A 20,411-nucleotide genomic window follows, 5' to 3' on the forward strand; every position below is an offset into this window, starting at 1 on the left:
CTAAAATCAAATAGCATAACGAACAAAGAAGATGATGAGAACCTTTCTTCACTGGACTCAACAAGTCCAATTTCAAGAACTTGTTGATCAGCAAGGGCCTCTTGCATAAGAAACAGCAACTTTTCAGTCGCGGTCTGATTGACTCCATGGTCACCAAGTACAGCAATAATGCTGAAACATTTTTCAGCGATTTCGCCAACGCCATGTTGAAAATAATGACTAAACAAAGTTGTTAACAGTTTCATGTACTGATAGTTTCTTCAATTGTGCTTTTGATATTTAGTTGGTGTTGCATGTGTTGTGATTTTATAATCTGATCAGTTAATAGAGATGTGTGTGGAAATCAGTACTACTTGTCCAGGTACGTAGCTACTTTTGTATTCCAATCTTTTAATTGCAGTAATGGCATTTTAAGCTACATGTTTGTATTTTTATTTTAAAATATAATGGCATTTTAATTATTATCATTACGTTTTAAATTAATAACAATATTAATTGTAAGGTATCCGTATATTTTTATTTTCAAATATTATGGATCCAGCATTTAGATTTTATTTATTGGAATATTCAATATTTAGTTGTTAAATTATCCCATATTTCTAGGCATTATCCTTACATTAAACATATCATGTTGTTAGTGATTAATGGAAAATATTTATTTATTATTTATTTTTTGTAATCTCTCTAAGTCATTGGATGGAATCTAAAAAGAGGGTGGATGAATTATTTTGACATTTTTGTATTATTAGGAGGTTGTGAATTCCTTCAAATGAATTTATCATTAAATTGAGGTCAAGACTCTCTCGAATGAGCCTATATCTATCTTTCTTTTCATTAGTTACGGCTTGGTATCAAATATTAAGTGCGTTTTTCGGACGAATTTCGATAAATAATAAATTTTTCAGGTATCTCAAACACGGCAATACGCCTAATATTGAAAAACTGCTTATGCTTCTACAAGAATTCAATGAAGTGATAGATATACACCTCCATCTTAGCTTCTAGACTTACCCTAAAGGAAAAAAAAAATTACAAACAAAGAAATAGCTATCCTTATACCCCTAAAAAAAATAAAAATAAAAAATTAGAACCAAAGAAACATGATATACTATAGTGTTCCCAAGGTAATCTCATTTGATGGAGTTGCATGCACCTAAATAATCTTTCTTTTTTTATTACACTTCCGGGTACTTTATCATCCCAGTCAAATAAGTTTAGCTCATACTGGCTCTGTTAATTTCAACAAAATACACAGCCATGAATTGAATACAGAGGAAGAGGAAAGACAAATCAAAATGAGGAGGACAACAGTAAAGATTAGGTGAAGCTTGGTGGATTCCTCCCGTGGCTTCACTCCCTGAGATTTTCAGCCAAAAATGTGTCTCCTACGTACTTGTTTGCATCCCTCTCTTTCTCTGGTCTTGTTTTCTTTTACTCTCTGCTGCCTTTTTTTCTTCACTCCCGTATCCCTCTCTTTTCTCCTCTTGCTTCCTTCCAAAAATTCCTCTCTCTGGCGGCTGCCCCCTCTCCTTCTTGGGTTTTCAGGTGCATTCCTCTTTAGGGCAACCAAAGACGTTGAGGTGGCATGTTGGGTCTAGCTGACTAGGCACCAATTCTGTCTTATGCATTCTGTGTCCTAATTCCCGTGTAAATTTATGCACTGACGTCATCCACTAAATGCTTGCTGTCACATTTTTGCTGTAGCAATTGTTGCAGCATTTATCATCACAAAATTTGCAAATCAGAAACGACACCCTTTTGGACACAAGTTAGCAATTTTCTTCAAAATTAACATAGAAACTACACACAAATGAATTTCAGTAGAGTGCACCAAATAAACCCAAAAGTTGAGCAAATAAAGCAGAAAATTAACAACTAAACTTTGGATGAGCCAATCATAAGCTTAGAAATGCCTCAAATAACTCGAAATCCTAGAGTTATCACATGACTTTCTGACGTAGGAACTAGGAAGTCTTTCGAGGATACATTTTACCGGCCTAAAATCTACCTAAAACACATCCATGGGATGGGAAAAATAAGAGAAAGATCTCTCTAATTTCTATTCAGATGATCCAAAACTAAACTAAACCTTCATACAGATCTCACCTTTTAAGGCATTAAGGAAAAATAAGCCAAAACGACACATAGCAACAAATAGAAAGACGCCAAAATGACACCAACTCTGCTGAAAATCCCAAATAACTATAAGACAAAAACAACTATTGAAATATTCCTGCATCATTTTCTGTTAATCCCGGTCAGTAATAGATCGTAATACTTAAGTGTGGAGATTCTATTCCAATCTTTTAAACAGTAATGGCATTTTAAGTTATATGTTTGTAATAAAAGTTCCTGAGGACAATTCTGGAGTTATATTCACTCTTAGTGACAAATAGTACCATTGCACTATGGATAATGAAAATAATTACGATAATAACTGATAAGTATGGGTTGATTTTGGAGATTTTAGCTGCCTAATGTCGAAAAACTGCTTATACTTCTAACAGAATTCAATAAAGTGATAGATATATGCCTCCCACTTGGCTTCTAGACTTACTGATCTAAAGAAGAAATATTACAAATTATAAACAAAGAAATGGCTAGACTTTTTTTCCCCCTCAAGAAAAAGGGTGATCATTAGTGCATGTCGCCCCATCCTCTTCGTCACTTTTAAAATTTTGGAGCCCACCATTTGACCAGAAAAGACCTTACCAAATTTTGCACACAAGATTGACTCAGTTTTCACTCATGCCATCACACACTCAACATCGCAGCATAATAATGGTTAGGTAAGGGCCTTAAAGTGGGATTGTAGAGTATTGAACCATGAACACATTCTTAAAAGAGAAGAAAGAAATGCATCCTTACTGATACACCAATATGGTAGAAATAACTAGGCTTATATCCAACCATGCAGGCTCTTATCTTTTTTTATTTATTTTATTTATTTAAATTTTTTTTTTGACTTCTGGTTATTAAGGATCTTCAATTTTTGGTCTTTTGCTTCATCAGAAACAAATATTCAACCTTAATATGGCACAATGTACATGAAGTAATTTGTTCTTTGAATGGGTTGACTTCATAATTGTTCCTCTTGTTGTCTTGTTGTTCTTCTAGAATAATAAAAAAGAAAAATGAACCCTTAGCTCTATGAACACCGGTATTTATTATAACTAATTACCAATACTATAAATGCAGAAGAACATCACATCATTTGGTTTAAGCACCTTATAAAACGAACTAATACATATATATATGTATTTATGTATATATATGATTCTACATTTAACAAGATATACTAATTGAGAGCAGTTGATCCAGCTAATAACAGATAGAACTTTGGCTAATTATTAACTTTCCTACAATTCATCCTTATTTCCCCATCATTCCCTGTAAGAACATTCATATTACCCATCTTGATCACGGAATCCCCAAAGTCTTTATAGAACTCTTTAGGGTTGTTATTGTAGTACTGAACCAAACTATCACTCTCACCCCCATCTCCCTTGAAGAGCTCCTGATCGGAATGGAGAAGACCCTTTGATCCAATCAAACCCTTAAAGTAGGCGGTATCAAATTTTGCTGGCGTGGTTCCATCGAGTGCCGTCGTGTTATCGTCTCCTCCGGTTGCGGGGCAGATCTTTTGCATGGAGGCCGTGAAATTAGAGTCAATGTTGGTTTCGTTGTAGATTCGGGTTCTGAAATTGACACATCTGGCTAGCCCTAAGGTATGGCCTCCTGAGAGGACAACGAGGTCTTTTAGCTTAAGGCCGTGTGACTCGAAGATGGAGACAAGTTGAGAGAAGCTGAAGAATGGAGTAGGGAGATTGGTATTTGCGTCGTTAAAGCTTGCAGTTCTTGCATCTCTTCTACCTAGCAACACTTCATAACTAGTACCTCCCAACTATATATATATATATATATATATATATATGTATATAACAACAGGCAAATGATTAGTTACTGAAGGATATTGAATAGAAGGTATATGAAAGAAATAAATTATGAAATAGGTACACGTAACAAGTTGGCAATAGCTATATCTAATTCATCTGTTTTCTGTTAAATTTTCATGTTGTTTGATCTGACATTATTTTGGTATACCATTTCGATTTGTCCTTATGAAGTCATTCATATGTGTCTAATTTTAATAGGTTAATACAATTATTTTTTCCAACTCTTTCACTTTTGAAGAAAAAAACTGGGCCCGCAAACACATTAGAATGAAGTAATATAACATTTCATGTTTTAGTACAACTTAACCTTGAAAATATGCACTATCTTTAAAGTGTTCCTTCGCATACATATAAAAAACCTAGTAAATAATTATATAAGTAGAAAAGTTGTATCTAAATATTAGAAAGATTTATCAAAATAACAACAAAAATGTTAGAGCAAAATTCAATAAGAATTTCGCATCTTAAAACTATTATCTACCAATAAATAAAAATATATATATATATATATTTCACATAATTATGTTATGTCCTGCTACAAGTCTACAAACATAAGAATATATGAAAAGAAATTAGAAGGAACTCACTAGGTCAACAGAGTCGCGAGATGCAACAGCTAAAATGTCTGCACAAGAGACCACGTTGCCTTTGCACTTTCATTAAGAGTGCTTTTGATTTCATCAACCACATCGAAACCCCTCACTGAGTTTAAATTCGGAATGGCTGTCTTCTCGCCAGTGAAGGTATCAGTGTCGTCAAGCAAAATTGATCCGTCACAACCCTGTAATCCATATCAACACAATATATAAATATCTGGATGCATATATATTAACGATGAACACTTGAAAGTCGAACGTTTTGTTTCGTATTACATGACATGATGAAACTATGTCACATATATATAATAACCCATAAAGTAAATACATATGATAACCACAGATTGTGATTCCTTGTTTGCAATTTTCTTACTGTTAATGACAGTACTGGAGACAATGCTGCTCGTCTACCCTTCTAATGAAATTATAATATGGCTCCACCTCAAACTATAAGAGTTTGAGACTTTTTAAGGACTTATGGCCGACTTACATATTAAGAAGTCATTCGAATTTATTTTACCACATAATACTTACATATTAAGTATATATGGTGGTCCATGACGTGTTCTTATACTAAAGTGAAATCCCGATTTATTTTACTTCTCTGTCATTCGGATTTTCTACCAATTAACAACAAATTGCTTGGGTGTTTGGTAGAGGGATTCATTCCCTGATTCGAATCATGATTCGTGGTTCGCTACAGTATTTTCTCTCATAAAAAATTCACGTAAATCGAAAATTGTTCGAATCACATGGTTTGAATCCTCCAACCAAACTTAAAAGAAACAGAAATTTCATGATATTGTATATATTACCACAGATATCCACAACACAAAATTAACCCCCTAAAAAAAAAAACATTTTATTATGATTCTATATATATATATTAGTATATACATCTTACGTACGTTGACAAAGCAATCATGAAAGTGGAGGCGGAGAAGTGAAGCTCCCATTCGGCTCTCGCGGTTAATGGCTCGTGCGACTGCTGATCTGATGAGGCCCAATGCCTGAGGGCATGACTTTTCATAGAAATCAGTTGTGAGTTGTGCACATGCAGGAATCATAATAGCAGTAAATACAACTAATAAAGACTTATTACGCCCTGCCATTCTGATCCTACTACTTACAACAACTAGTTATTTTAATTGATACTCCAAAATTCTTTTGAACATGTGTTTATATAGAGGTAGGAGAACCACCGGTTGATGTAGAATATATATATATATATATATATATATATATAATATTGATAGATAATTACAAGATGTCCGGCCATATGAGCTCCATTGACCAAGACAATTGTATAAAATACTAGTATATATGTATGGAGGTCGGTAATCGTATTTATGTTCACACATTTCCTCGTACGTTTGTTGTTTGCGAATATAAACTCTTGTTAATAATTATATAAATGATAACAATAATATTTAAATTTAGCGTAACTAACATAATGAAGACTTTTATCACTCCAAATTCGAAATTATACAATGTACCAGTAGATTAAAAGAAAAAAAAAATTCCTCCTACAGTTCACTATCCAATAATATTACAGGCCAGCTACAAGGTATACAAATTCAAACGAACCTGAAAGCTGGACTGATGGTAACATGGTAATTAGTCAACTTCTGAAGGGAAAAAAAAAAACTCATAATTTCAAAAGTCAATTCTGTTGTCGTTTTTATGTGCCTACAATATTCATGATCTCAACAAAACATTCGTAATCCAAAAAAAAATACACAGAGTATTGGTAAAGGTTTTGGAATATCCGCGATCTCTTCGAAATGTTGACAAATGGCAGATTATAATATCTGATATGGAAAGTAGAAACTTTGGTTTTTTGTTTTTTTATCTCTTTGCGGAAGAGTGTAAGTGAAAAAAAATAAGAGAGTTTATTCGGTAGTCCATCTTATCGGTAGTCTTAATTTTTGATGTTGAATTAAGTTAAAGTCACATCAAATTAAAAAAATACACATAATTAACATATTTTAATATAAATCGACGGTTAAAAAATAAAAGATTACCAGTGGTCCATTTTTACAAAGACTACTAGAGAAAGTCCTAAATCATAAATAACCAACTGATAGCATGTGTTGTACTATTTCATTGCACTGGCCTTATCCTTTTTTCTTTTTCTTTGGAGAGAATCGAATAGATATTTAAGGCCACGTTTATTTCACTAGTTCGAATCACAATTCAAATTTTTTGTTAGAATGTTTTCTCTTACAAAAATTGAAAATTCAATTTTTTCTGTTATAATATTTTCTCTCACATGAATTCACTTATTTTAACTCAAGTTTTCAACTCGAACGAACAAAACAAAGAGAAAATCAATGAAATTAGCACAAACGCAAACACCGTTCATTTTATTCGTTCGAGTTGAAAACTTAAGTTAAAAAGTGAATTCATATGAGAAAAATACTGCAGCAGAAAAAGTTAAAATTTAATATTTTATAAGAAAAAACACTGTGGTGAAAATTTATATTGCGATTTGAACAAGCGAAATGAATGAGAATCATTGCAATTAATTATTCAACATTCTACCGGATATACAAATGGTGAAAATTTTAATGACATTAGAGTAACAACCAAAGAGGAGGGGAAAAGCTCTGGAATCATGCTTGGTGATTGGTGCGGATCTGAGAATTTGCATTTAAACACGAGTAGGAAGGAATAAAGAGTACAATGTCATCTGCAAACAATATATATATATATATATATATACAGAAAACTCTATAATATATTATTGAAAATATGCCATATTTTACTGACAATTTGTTAGTATTTTCTGTGATTATTCTTAACAATGAATGATTGAATGCAATGCAATAGAATACAGTACTCGATATATATAATGTTGAGATAATTAATAAGACATACAAAACACTACCTTCCAAAGAACGAAGTCTTGGAAAATATACTTAGAATATACTTGTCCGCTGGCTGAATTAAAAATAAAAATTTGCAAGGATATATATATATATATATATTAAAATGATAATGTCAAAATTACTTCATATATATATATGTGTGTGTGTGTGTGTGTGTGTGTGTGTATAGAGAGAGAGAGAGTGATAAGACTCTGCCCATTCCCTTGGAGTCACCAAGCCCCATTACAAGAGAGTACAATTGAAGAGGAAGCTAATCCAGAATTGGGCCTAGAAGATCAGAAATCAGCCCAAGGCACAAGAAGCCCACGTCGCACCAGGAAGCCTCCAATATGGATGAATGACTATGTCGCTTGATGCCTTGTTACGACATGTCGTTTGAGAGTTGGTTGTTGCAACCAATTTCTATTGTTTTCTTTGTTCTATTTTGTTTGTTTTGGCATTTCTGTTTGTAACCATTTTTTGTTAGAGTTTGTTAGCCTTCGAGAACCGTGCTAGATAGAGAAAGGTATATGTTCTGGATTTGTAAACATTAAGACATATATGCGTTTAGAGCAAGAATTCGTGTCATTGTTCAGATTATAATTTGTGACTCTCTAGAGTGTTTATTCTTATAAAAAATACACGTAAATTGAGAATAATTCTGAATCATGATTTTAAACCCATAAACCAAACGTCGTGATCCTTTGCCAACATTCTACCTAAAAATAGACACAAATTTTTTAGGTTTTAGTCAAGCTGTTTTAGACAGCATACTCTTACTAGGAACGTTGAGGTATAGCAAAACAATTTATGATATGTTATAAATAGTGAAGAAATTAAAATCATCATAATATTTACAACGTTATTTTGCTATTCTTAAAATATTTCAAAAATATTTGTTGTGCAAGACTTGAGCTAGTTCGGCTGACTATTGTAGAATGCCAAACGGGCCTGCCCCAAGTATGAATAAAGGACTGGACCTTGACCCTGGGCTTCTGAGACTCTGCCCTGCTCGAACCTGTAAATGGTGGGAACTTTACAGCACAATTACGTTTTTTTTTTTGTAGAAAATTACTGAATTTCCTTTTGTTGGTACAGTTATTTTGACTAAAATAGTTATTAATCAAGAGTAAGAAATAAAGGTCGTAACTCGTACACTTTTAAGGGGTATGTCTCCTTTCCCCTTCTTTTTTTTACTTGATTTTTGGCTAAAAGAACATCAAGGCTTTCAAAGTAGGTATTTTGTGTAATTACCATACGTTTAAATACCAACTACCACTGTTATCAGACCAACATACTGCCTATAGCCCATCGGTGACTGATAGTATCCTACTGTGGTACTGAATATAGTCCATTATGATAAATGTTTAGCCATAACAGTAACCGTCCGTGCTACCAAAGTTGTTCTTGTTGTAAAAAAAAAAAAAAAAAAAAAAAAAAAAAAAAAAAAAAAAAACTTTTTTTTTTAAAAAAAAAAAAAAAAAAAAAAGAAAGAAAACCTCGAACTCTACTCAAGTGAACGAGTCCTTTTTACCTTGGCGAATCGAATCTCTGATTCTGTAATGTTTTGGAGGAGAAATCACCCTGTTCATTTTCCTATTCAAATTCATGGCTTTCCTTCTCTTTCCTCCAATCTCCTTAAATCTCTCTCACTCTTCTTCCTCCACTCTTCTTCTTCTTCTTCTCTTTCCACCATCTCCATTAAACCCTCTTCTGTTATTGCAACAAATTCTCACACTGCAGCTGTAAGTCTCTCTCCTATTACCTCTATTTGCTCTTTGCTCACCAACCATAATCGCCAAACTGCAAATATTGACCATTTGTTAAAAGGGTACGAGGAAAAACTCAGCTCAACTGTTGTTCTTCAGGTTTTGATGAATTATAGGCAATTGGGTAGGATTAGAACCTTGGAATTCTTTTCTTGGGCTGGATTGCAAATGGGTTTTCAGTTTGATGATTGTGTGATTGAGTTCATGGCTGATTTCTTAGGAAGGAGGAAACTGTTTGATGACATGAAATGCTTTCTCTTGACACTGGCCTCCCATGGAGGCCACGTCTCATGCCGTGCTTGTTCGATTTGCATTAGGTATTTGGGTAGACAAGGGAGGGTTAAGGATGCGCTTAGCTTGTTTGAAGAAATGGGGTCGAGATTCGGGTGCAAAAAACCTGATAATCATGTGTACAATAACATGCTCTATGTGCTTTGTAAGAGGAATTCTTCTGAGGAGTGCTTGATTGATTTAGCACTTGAGGTTTTTCGGAGAATCGAAATCCCGGATACATATTCATATAGCAACATTATTGTTGGGTTGTGTAAATTCGATAGAGTTGATACTGCCCTTGAGGTTTTTGGTGAAATGAGGAGCAGGGCTGGTTTGGTTCCAACCCGAACGGCGGTGAACGTTCTTGTTGGTAAGTTGTGTGAGTTCAGCGCAAAAGAAGGAGGGGTTGAGAAGGTTAGGGTGAAAGAAAGCACTAACCGCAGGCCTTCTACGATTTTAGTCCCGAATGTAGGTGTGAAGAAGAGTGGTGCTATAGAGCCTGCGATTCGAGTGTTTTGGGAAGCTCATTATATCGGTTTGTTACCTAGCTCATTTGTCATAGTGCAGCTCCTGTTGGAGCTTTGTCGAGTGGGGAAAATGGATGACGCCGTCGAGGTATTGAAAGTTGTTGAGAATATGAAACCAAGTTGTCTCGATGAGAGTTACTCTATCGTGATGAAAGCCATGTGCGATCATCGTCTTGTGGAGCAAGCAAGCCGTTTGTTTTGGAGGATGCTTTCGCTAGGGAAGAAACCGAAGCTTTCGGTTTATAATTCTGTTATCTCCATGCTGTGCAAAATTGGGGATTTGGATAGTGCTCAAAAGGTCTATAAGATCATGAATAAAAACAGATGCGTGCCAAATAGTTTGACATATTCTGCATTGATTCATGCTTATGTTGAAGCTAGAAATTGGGAAGCTTCCTATGACTTGTTGATGGAAATGTTGGGATTTGGGTGGTCCCCACATTTTCACACATATGATATGGTGGTGAATCTCTTGTCACAAGCTGGGAAGATGGATTTGTTCTTTAAACTGGAAAGGAAGTTGGAGAGCCAGAGTTTGCAAAAGCTCTGTAAAATGGGTCGGTTGGAGGATGCTTATGAGAAACTAAAATCAATGATGGATAGGGGTCTTCATCCACCGGGGCACATAAGGGACGGTTTTGAACACGCGTTTGAAAAGCGCGGCAAGCGGAAAATAGCTCAGGAATTGCTGGAGAGAATGGAAAAAGTAGACTACTCTGATGGGAAGAAGTGAGAACTGTCTAGTAAGTAATGACAATTGTTTTCCTTTTGCCGTTGAGAAATGTTGGGTGTGAACCTGAGGGTTCCTTTAAAAGGAAAATGCCTGCCGGTGAAAATACTTGGAAGGTTTCTTTCATAAGTACATAACAGGCTGCTTTTGACTCCGGTTTTTCTGGACTAACATTCTTATTTGTGGTGAAATTTTAACCAAAATAGTAACATTAAATGCATTGTTTAAAACCCTTGAACCACAAACCTGTGTTTAATATAATTATTTCGGGACTAACAGTGCTAGTCTTGTATACTATATATATATATATATATATGCATATACTATATATATATATATATATATATGCATACGCGCGCGCGCACTTATGGTTATGTACAAATATGCAAGGTGCTCAGTAATTCTTTTGCGATTATGTAGAACTACTGCTTATTTGCTATTCATACTCTAAAATGTTTACTCTGAAAACTGACACCATCCAACAAACAAACATCTGTTTAACTACCATGTTTATAATTTACACAAAATTCATAATTTGTTACATAAACACACCATGATCCGAGTATATCAAGCACTGGTTTCACCATCCAACAAACAAACATCAGTTTAACTACCATGTTTATCATTTACACAATTCATAATTTATTACATAAACACAGCATGATCCGAGACCGCCCTGCAAATCCAAAGCGAACATGCCCTGCAAATCCAAGAGGAAGAGGGTAAGGTTCCATTTTTCGTTTCATTTTAAAAGGTGGAGTTTCGTTCTAACAAATAACACAATTAATTCTGACCTCAATGTAGAGAACGCCCTTCACAAATCACAACCAAAGAAATTATCTCCCCATTCAATTTATTCCAAACCCTTTTTTTAACATAAAAAAACCAATCCTAATGTGGCCGTGAATATTCACGGCGTAAACGCAAAGAATGTAGGTTGTACCTAACAAAATCACAAATGAATGAAGACATATCAAACCTTCATACTTAGGAAGACTCCGCCTCCAATAGATTCTGAATGTCTTTCTGCAGGAAGAAAATTAAGAGACGAAGTTAGCGGCGACCAATAACATTATTCATCAAAATGAAACATAAATAGAAAGGGAATTTTCTTTTTCTCTGACCTCAATTTTGAGAGGAGATGTGGTAGGAGCATATCTCTCCACAACCTTCCCCTCCTTATTTACCAAAAACTTTGTGAAGTTCCATTTAATTCCGTCTCCAAGGAAACCCCCTTTCTGTGATTTTAGAAATTTGTAAAGGGGAGCTGCATCCTTCCCATTCACCTCAACCTAACAAACAGACTGAGATTTCAAACCAAAATAGCAAGATACGAGTCCAATATAAAAAAAAATTAAAAAAAATTAAAAAAAAAAAGAAAGACGGACCCCAGTGCCAAAGAGGCTCCCGTACTATGACAGGTTCGGGAGAAAGCTCAATCCCTTATGTACGCGGCCTTACCCCCCAAAGGAGAGGCCGTTTCCGGGATTTGAACCTTGGACCCCGGGTGCAAACGCAATCGCTCCCACCACGTTGGTTTGGGTGAGAAATTCCCCGGAAGAATTATGTTTATTTTACAGACAAAAAGTGATATTAAGATAACCTTGCTGCATGTGAAATGGTATCGAGAGATAGAGCAGCATTTCTTTGTAATTGGACAAGGAATAAAAGAACATTTTCAAATAGATTGAAAAAAATTTGTCTGCGTTTAAGCTATTTTTAGCATGGGGAAAAAATGGAACCAACAATTGGTAGGCGAATAGTATTCCAAGAACATAGGCATGAAGAGTAGACCGGTTTGATGCTATTTTTTTTTTTTTTTAAAAGGATAGAAGCATAATCATTCATATGAAGTTTTAAGAAATTATTTTTTTTTAAAAGGATAGAAGCATAATCATTCATATGAAGTTTTAAGAAGCTTTTATATTTTCCTTCAATTATGAGGATTACCTTATCAAAGATTGGGAATTCAGCTTTGAACCTAGTGCATACAACCTCCTGAATTTCCTCGTTGCTTCCCGGTTCTTGTCCTGCAAACTGGTTGCAAGGGAATGCCAAGATCTCAAAACCTACAAGAGATATAGGCAAGACAAGAAACCATTTAATTCTTACAAACCACACCCTTTTTGCTGTTAAATTCTGAAACATGAATTAGCTAGTGTAGAGCACGGCTATGCGAGAGAATTGAGTTTCATAACATACCCTTGTTTTTGTACTTTTCGTAAAGAACATTCAACTCCTTGTAGTTTGATTGTGTCAAACCACTGCAAAATTACAACGAGAGAATAAAATTTGCGTTCAATGTCGTAGAAAAAAAAAAAAAACGCATAGTTGTTACTGTGACGAAGTTTATGCATTCCTTTAGAAGTTCTAGTACTAGTTGTAGAGATAACTTCTTACAGAAATGTAACTAGCACTCCATCACCAAAACTGTACTTAATATGCTATGACATTGCTAAGGTTTTGTTTCGGAACCGAGTTCTGAGGGAAGCAAAAGAGACTTCTTCTGGTGCAGTGGAAATGGAGTTCTTGATAAACGAGAGAATTCAAAACAACAGTACTACTGAATGAAGTCTTTAAGGACTTCCATTTTCTTTAATTATTTTGAACTGGAGAGATATAATGGGCCGACTAGTTATTGAGGTGGTGTCTTGAGAACTCTTGTCCTCATTTCCTTTGAACTATCTTCAGATCAACAAAGAATGTTTCTTATAAAAAAAGAAAAATGAAAATACAACTCAACATTATTGATTGAACGAGAAAAACTGAAAGAAAAGGAAATTTCTTGGGAAATTTACAGAGAAAAAGGTAACTTGGCCGGCTCGGTGGCAGGCTATGGTCCTCCGTCGTGTTCCGGAACCAAATTCAGGAAATATTTTCTTTTAAAAGTTGCATCTAATTATGGAACATGAAATATTTTCTATGTTTCCAGAACCAAATTCAGTTGGTCGAATCATTGATAAATAAGCATCTCTACCTTGTGTTCGACAATATCAATACCGCACCCTTTTGCATTCCATTCCTAAATACCGGCTTTCATCGGACGGAATCAAGTCTAAAGCAGTTTTCATTTGAAACAATCCCAATCGTAAAATTTTTACTATTTTAACCACTCTCTTGGATCAAACAGAAGTTCTTCAAGTATGTTAGACAAAATAACTATTAAGAGGCTTATCAGAAAATTCAAAATCCTGAGTTAAGACAATGATACAAGATTAGCAAAATAATTATTCATAAAAGAAGTCAACAAGTTACTTTGCTTACCATTTTGAAGCAACGTTCACAATCAGAAGAACCTTTCCACTATATTCACTTAGACTCGCATCATTCCCACGAATATCCTGTAAATTGAATTCAATTACCAACTAAATCAAGGGGGGGAAAAAAATATAGGATTTCTATAGAAAAGGAAAATAAATAATTTCCAATTGGTAAATCATCAATTTACTCTTTATATTAACGCTTAACAAATCAAATAAATAACAACAACTGATTTACAAAAGAGTTTTTAACATTTCCCACGAATATCCTGTAAATTGAATTCAATTACCAACTAAACCATGGGGGAAAAAATATAGGATTTCTATAGAAAAAGAAAATAAATAATTTCCAATTGGTAAATCATCAATTTACTCTTTATATTAACGCTTAACAAATCAAATAAATAACAACAACTGATTTACAAAAGAGTTTTTAACATTTCCCACGAATATCCTGTAAATTGAATTCAATTACCAACTAAACCATGGGGGAAAAAAATATAGGATTTCTATAGAAAAAGAAAATAAATAATTTCCGATTGATAAATCATCAATTTACTCTTTATATTAACGCTTAACAAATCAAATAAATAACAACAACTGATTTACAAAAGAGTTTTTAACATTTCCCACGAATATCCTGTAAATTGAATTCAATTACCAACTAAACCATGGGGGAAAAAATATAGGATTTCTATAGAAAAAGAAAATAAATAATTTCCGATTGATAAATCATCAATTTACTCTTTATATTAACGCTTAACAAATCAAATAAATAACAACAACTGATTTACAAAAGAGTTTTTTAACATTCATCATCAAAACCTTCCAATTGTAAGAGCACAAAAAAGGGTAATACAAATAAAGTCCAATAGAAAAAAGATAGAAAACCCAAATAGATTTACCAATTACACAAACTAAAATACTAGAGATTAATTAATAGAGAAATACTTTGAAGAATGATGCTTTAAATGAATTAGAAAGAACTAGAAAATAAATGAATTAAAAAACCTTGACAGTGAAATCGTAGATGGATTTGGGAGTGTCGTCAGAGGTGGCCATCTTTTGGTTGGATAAGAAGAAGAAGAAGAAGAAAATTGCAAAACCAAGAAAGACGAGAGAAACACAGTTGCTGAATTTCACCAAATGCATATGCTTTTATGCATGTAAAATTCAAAACCGCTTTCTGTATTGCTATATATATACATATACATATATACATACCCATCACGGTCACGATGACGAGATTGCCTATTTATTGCAGACGTTGTTGACCATTTTTCCTCCTTATTTTGTTCAGTAATGTCAGCAATAACGAACTCAAATCTCAATTTTTTACGTCAATTTACGTGGTAATAAATTGTTATTATTAATTAATAAATACAATCTATTATTATTAATTCATGTAATAATATTTTAAATATTTATTAATATAAAAATAATAACTCATATATCATATTAATTAATATATAAAAATTGAGATTTTACATTTTTTAATTAGTAAATATAATTTATTTTTATTAATTGACGTGATAATATTTTAAACACTTATTAATGTGAAAATGACAACTCACATAACATGTTAATTGATACATAAAAATTGAGACTTGAGTTTGTTTCCTTAACATTATTCTTGTTCTAAAAAATACCATCCATAAAAGATTATTCTCTTTTTTTTTAATAAAGAACGACTCCCTCTTTGATCAATCAAAACTTAAAACAAAGAAAAATGGTATTCATTCTCATTGTAATAAATTTCCATACTTACAAAACGAAGGGTCCCACTTACTGATTTGACGAGACTCATTTTGAATAAATAGTGTGATTTTAACCCATAACGATAAATAGAAATGCTCTAAAACAAATGATTTTCCTAAACTGTTGTTTTACATTTGATAATTTTAAGTCTTCTTCAGTTTGTCGATTTAATACAGTAAAAATTTTTTATATAAAATTACATCTCAACTCAAATTAATAAACTAAACAAATTTTTAATTTTCCTTAAAAAAAATTATGTGATTTGATTTTAATTATTTTTCTTGTCATGGCCGCCAGGTGTGAGCGGTTTTAATAAAGGGGTTGGAGTTGGTAGGACAAAGCTAAATTGACTTCAATTAATGCTCCATAACCATAAAAAAAAATACAAGAACTTTATTTTATTTATTTATTTATTTAGGACCTTAGGAGCTAATTGAAAAAAAATATATATATTATATAGAATTTGTTTGTGATGTTGACAGCGAGATGCTTATGCAAGCAAGCAACCGGAAATGTCAAGATTTGTTTACATTTCGTACATCTAACCAGCCCTTGTACTTTTCTTTTCTTTTTTATTTTTATTTTTTGTGAATTTTTTTGTACTTTTTAAAAATATATTATTTCTCATCTTATTTTTATGAGAATAATTTTTTTTATGTAATTCTATTTTATTTTTAGTTGATTAAAATAATTTTTTTTAAATGTATTTTTTTTTGTTTTTTTTATCAATTGTTATTTTTACACATATTTTTTAAAAAATAACTTCAAAAATTCTTAAATAGTTATATAAATAAATTTTTCATTATTTGATAAATAATAAACTTTTCAGTTGTCATTAACAAGATAATGCGTGTGGAGCAGGTTATAAAAATAGTAACATTTACATACACAAGAGAGATATGTGTCAATCTGAAAATAAAAATAAAAATGAAACTACTAAAGAAATATCTTTCAAGCAACAGGGAAAAAAAAAGTTATAGGAAGAAAATGAAAGAATTTTTTTAATCTCTTAAAAATAAGGAAAATACCTAAGACACCGTTTGTAGTTTGCCCAAAAACAACCTTTGTCCCTCTTATTTTCAAATGTCCAAAACACCCCTTAGGTTTTTAAAATCAAACTCAAAAAGTCAAAAATATTCCTGAAGTAATTAAGGGCATGTTCTTTTGTCCATAAAACTCAAAAAAAAAGACAACTCAAGTTTTAACTTTATTCAAATTCACGTTCTTTTAAGTTTCAATTTTATTCAATTTTACTCAGCTTTATTCAAGTTCTAACTTCAACTCAAGTTATAACTCAAATTCAACTCAAAAATTACACTCAAGTTACACTCCAAAGAACAACCCTAAAGTCCTAGAAATATCAAGGTTATCATTCTCAATCTATACCAAAATGAAAAGGCCAAAAACGGTTAACAAGAAGACTAATAACAAAACATTTATAATAAGCACCTTTTTTTTTTTCAAAAATTGTACTTAGCACGTTTGCACTTTATAATATGGGATTATAAATCAGCAGACAAAACTGTAAAGAATTTAAATTAATGAATTTCCTCAAAAGAAATACCAAATAAGTTGCAGGGCCCATTTAGAATGTATATTCAAATCATGATTTTTTATTCTGACGTTTAAAATTTAAATCTTTTATGAGAAAAAAATACTATAACAGAATCAATGATTTGGACATGCTTTTTCTCTCATTTCCTCCGTTTATTTCTGTTGAAGATTTTTATAATCATTTGAGCATGTCATAGATTACTATTGGTATTTTGTTTTCCTTTATCTTGAAGTTTAATCTATGTTTTCAAATGTTTTTAACTTAAGCAAGAAGGAGGATATGATTCTTTGAGAAATAAATGTGTGTGATAAAAGATGCAAAATAGTTGTAAATATGTAACAATTTCTAGTAGGGGCAAGCCAAATTGTTTCTGTACGAAATTATAAAACGATTTCATTAATTTAAAGTTTTTCTTCATAAAATCCCTTGCACTCTAGAAATAACCTCAAGAGGGAAAAAAGAATGAAAACATATACCGTGTTTAGAATTGATTCTGTTTTTATTTTTCACGTTTTTTTGAGAAAGAAAAAATGAAAACGTTTTCAAAACTGCGTTTGACACAATAAAGGCAAAAAATGAAAATGAAAACGATTTGTTAGTTTAGTGTAAAATGATAAAGAAATGAAAAACGATGATGTTTTTTTTATTTTTTGTTTTCGTTTTCTCCTCTCTCGAGTAGAGAGAGACATTAATGAGTTTTTTTATACTGAAAATAATCACTTGATAAAACTACCAAACGCATTTTTAAAAATGATTTATGTCCGAGATTGAAAACGTTTTCATTGTTATTTTCATACAAAAAATAAAATTATTTTAGAACGAGTTCTAAACGCGCCTATAAATACAATCTTTGTAAAGAAAAGAACAACAACAAAAAAAATCATATATGTCAATATTCTAATCTTGATTCTTTCTTGCAAAATATAATCTACAGAACTAATGCGCTATGCTGGAGAACAAAGATTGTCTGAGGAAATGCGAAGTAGATTATCCATGGAAATGCGAAGTAGATTATCCATCAAATAAACTCAGAGCAGAAGGCATGAAAATCCATTCAAAAATATTTTTATGCTTTTGCTACCTAAGCTAAAATAACTATAATCCTTATTGTGTACTATATGAAATAATATGTTAACAAATGTGATCTTTATACATTCAGCAAAAAAATAAAAATAAAAATAAAAAATAAAAAAGTGGCCAATATGCATATATACTTATTTGTTTGCCTATCTAAACTTTTTTTTTTTTTTCAAAATTTTCCATGCTTTAACATATTTTTCACACAGCCTTCTAAATGTTATTTTCTCATATGTACCGCAGATAATTTTAGGGTATAATTTCCCCAATAATTTTTTCCCTCAAAATATATTTTACTTAAAAATAGTCTTATTAAACTAAAATTTTAAGAGTGATAAATTGAGATTATAAGCTAAACTTTAAATGAAAAAAATGGCTTCTCGTATCAAAAAAATTCAACAAGTTGAATACACATCGTGCTCAACCATTTAATACATGAAAATAACACTTAGGGGACGTTTGGTTGGAGGATTCAAACCATAATTTGAATAATGGTTTATGGTTTGTTACAGTGTTTTTTTTCATAAAAAATACACGTAAATCGAAAATAATTCTAATCACATGATTCTAATCCATGAACCAAACGTCTTCTTAAATACCAAAAACCTCAAAAACAAAAAAAAAAAACGTTTGGACTCGAACTAGCTGTTAGGATTGTCCGATTAACCGGATGAAATAATTACATAAAATGTCTATTATTGATGCTTTAATTTTAAAAATATCGATTATTATACAATATCACAAAAATGCTCATTAGAGGTTTCTAAGGCATATATGTTACCAGATATGCCTTTATGGGTTATTTTGAAGGTATATTTCATAAATGGCTGATTTTTATTTTACGTAATCTGTTTGTTTTTTCTCATAATATTACACATATTTACTTTCTTTTTTAACTTTAATTGATTGTCTGTAGTCAAATATTTGATTTATTTTTAAGATTTCCCCTCTGCTCTTTTTTTTTGAATTTTGGCGTGAATAATTGTGGGGGAAGAACATTTTTTCTTTTTTGTTTGTGGGGGTTTTTTTTTTTTTTTTTTTCAATTCTTTTACATGTTTCCACACAATTTTTGTTCGGGCTTATGGTGTTGTGGAATGTTCTTATTTTCGATTGTTTTGATATTTTTTTATCATCATTAAACTTCTATTCTTTATGATAATACTTGTATTCACATTTTATTGCACATAGTTAACACTTTTTTATTATTTTTTTTATTCATGTCATAAAACTTGTATTAATTCTTGTAAGAAGTGATCATACAACGAAACACCTCATCTATTTATAGCATAAAGATCATAATTAGAGATCATAAGAGAATGCATAAATTACATGTAAAATTAAGGAGGAATAATAGAGAGATAATACACAATATTAAGAGGGGAAATAATGGGGTCTAAATGAATGGTTTAAATATAATAAATTGCAAAACAAAATTTGTGTTAAAAATACATTTCATCACTTTAGAGCATGTGCTATGGCATAATTGATGTGTCAATTGAAAATTTAACATTTGTGTGCAAAACATACTCTTCAATATAATGCTATTTGTCGAGTTAAATTTTTCATATATTATACTTTGTGGTAAAATTCTCATCAAATATAATAGCATATGAGAAATTAGGCACTTAATTTCTATTGTATATGGTTACTTTTTTTATTTAATAATTATAATTTTTGCCTTTTCAAATTATTTTAAAATTAAAAACTTACAATTACAACTTTCAAAACTTTATAGAAAAAAGTAACATGTTAAAAGCTTACTATTGAAAGCTTAACGTTTCAAATAACATTATACATTAAAGCACAAATAAAAATAACACGTCATATCATATTTTTTTGTATCAAATATACAATTAGTATAAATATTTACATTGGAGATGGTCTTAGAAACCTTTTATAAACGTTTAACACAATTTTACAAATGTGTGAAATTCTAAAGTGTGCGTAGACAATAAAAATAACATGTTATATCATACTTTTTAGTGTTAAATATACTATTAGTATAAACACTTACGTTAGAGATGGTCTTAGAAACCTTT

The 20,411-nt window shown here is 31.7% G+C and overlaps 2 protein-coding genes and 1 pseudogene across 2 annotated transcripts; 1 reads left to right on the plus strand and 2 right to left on the minus strand.

The window, feature by feature from the left end:
* Nucleotides 1-3,343: 3,343 nt before the first annotated feature.
* On the minus strand, nt 3,344-5,664 carry LOC21407425 (annotated as a pseudogene).
* A 3,279-nt stretch (nt 5,665-8,943) lies between these two features.
* Nucleotides 8,944-10,741, plus strand: LOC21407426 (pentatricopeptide repeat-containing protein At5g64320, mitochondrial). The gene has a single exon (XM_010099185.2). It carries the CDS (start codon nt 8,985-8,987, stop codon nt 10,722-10,724), a length of 1,740 nt encoding a protein of 579 aa, XP_010097487.1. The 5' UTR covers nt 8,944-8,984; the 3' UTR covers nt 10,725-10,741.
* A 447-nt stretch (nt 10,742-11,188) lies between these two features.
* Nucleotides 11,189-15,150, minus strand: LOC21407427 (probable glutathione peroxidase 2). Its single transcript, XM_024166314.1, has 7 exons — nt 14,993-15,150; nt 13,986-14,062; nt 12,924-12,985; nt 12,672-12,790; nt 11,846-12,013; nt 11,701-11,747; nt 11,189-11,421 (listed from the first exon to the last, which is right to left on the minus strand). Exons 1-6 carry the CDS (start codon nt 15,131-15,133, stop codon nt 11,709-11,711), a joined length of 606 nt encoding a protein of 201 aa, XP_024022082.1. The 5' UTR covers nt 15,134-15,150; the 3' UTR covers nt 11,189-11,421; nt 11,701-11,708.
* Nucleotides 15,151-20,411: the final 5,261 nt, after the last annotated feature.

The sequence above is a fragment of the Morus notabilis genome, unplaced genomic scaffold (assembly GCF_000414095.1).
Source record: "Morus notabilis unplaced genomic scaffold, ASM41409v2 Scaffold212, whole genome shotgun sequence".
In the NCBI taxonomy this organism is placed as follows: domain Eukaryota; kingdom Viridiplantae; phylum Streptophyta; class Magnoliopsida; order Rosales; family Moraceae; genus Morus; species Morus notabilis.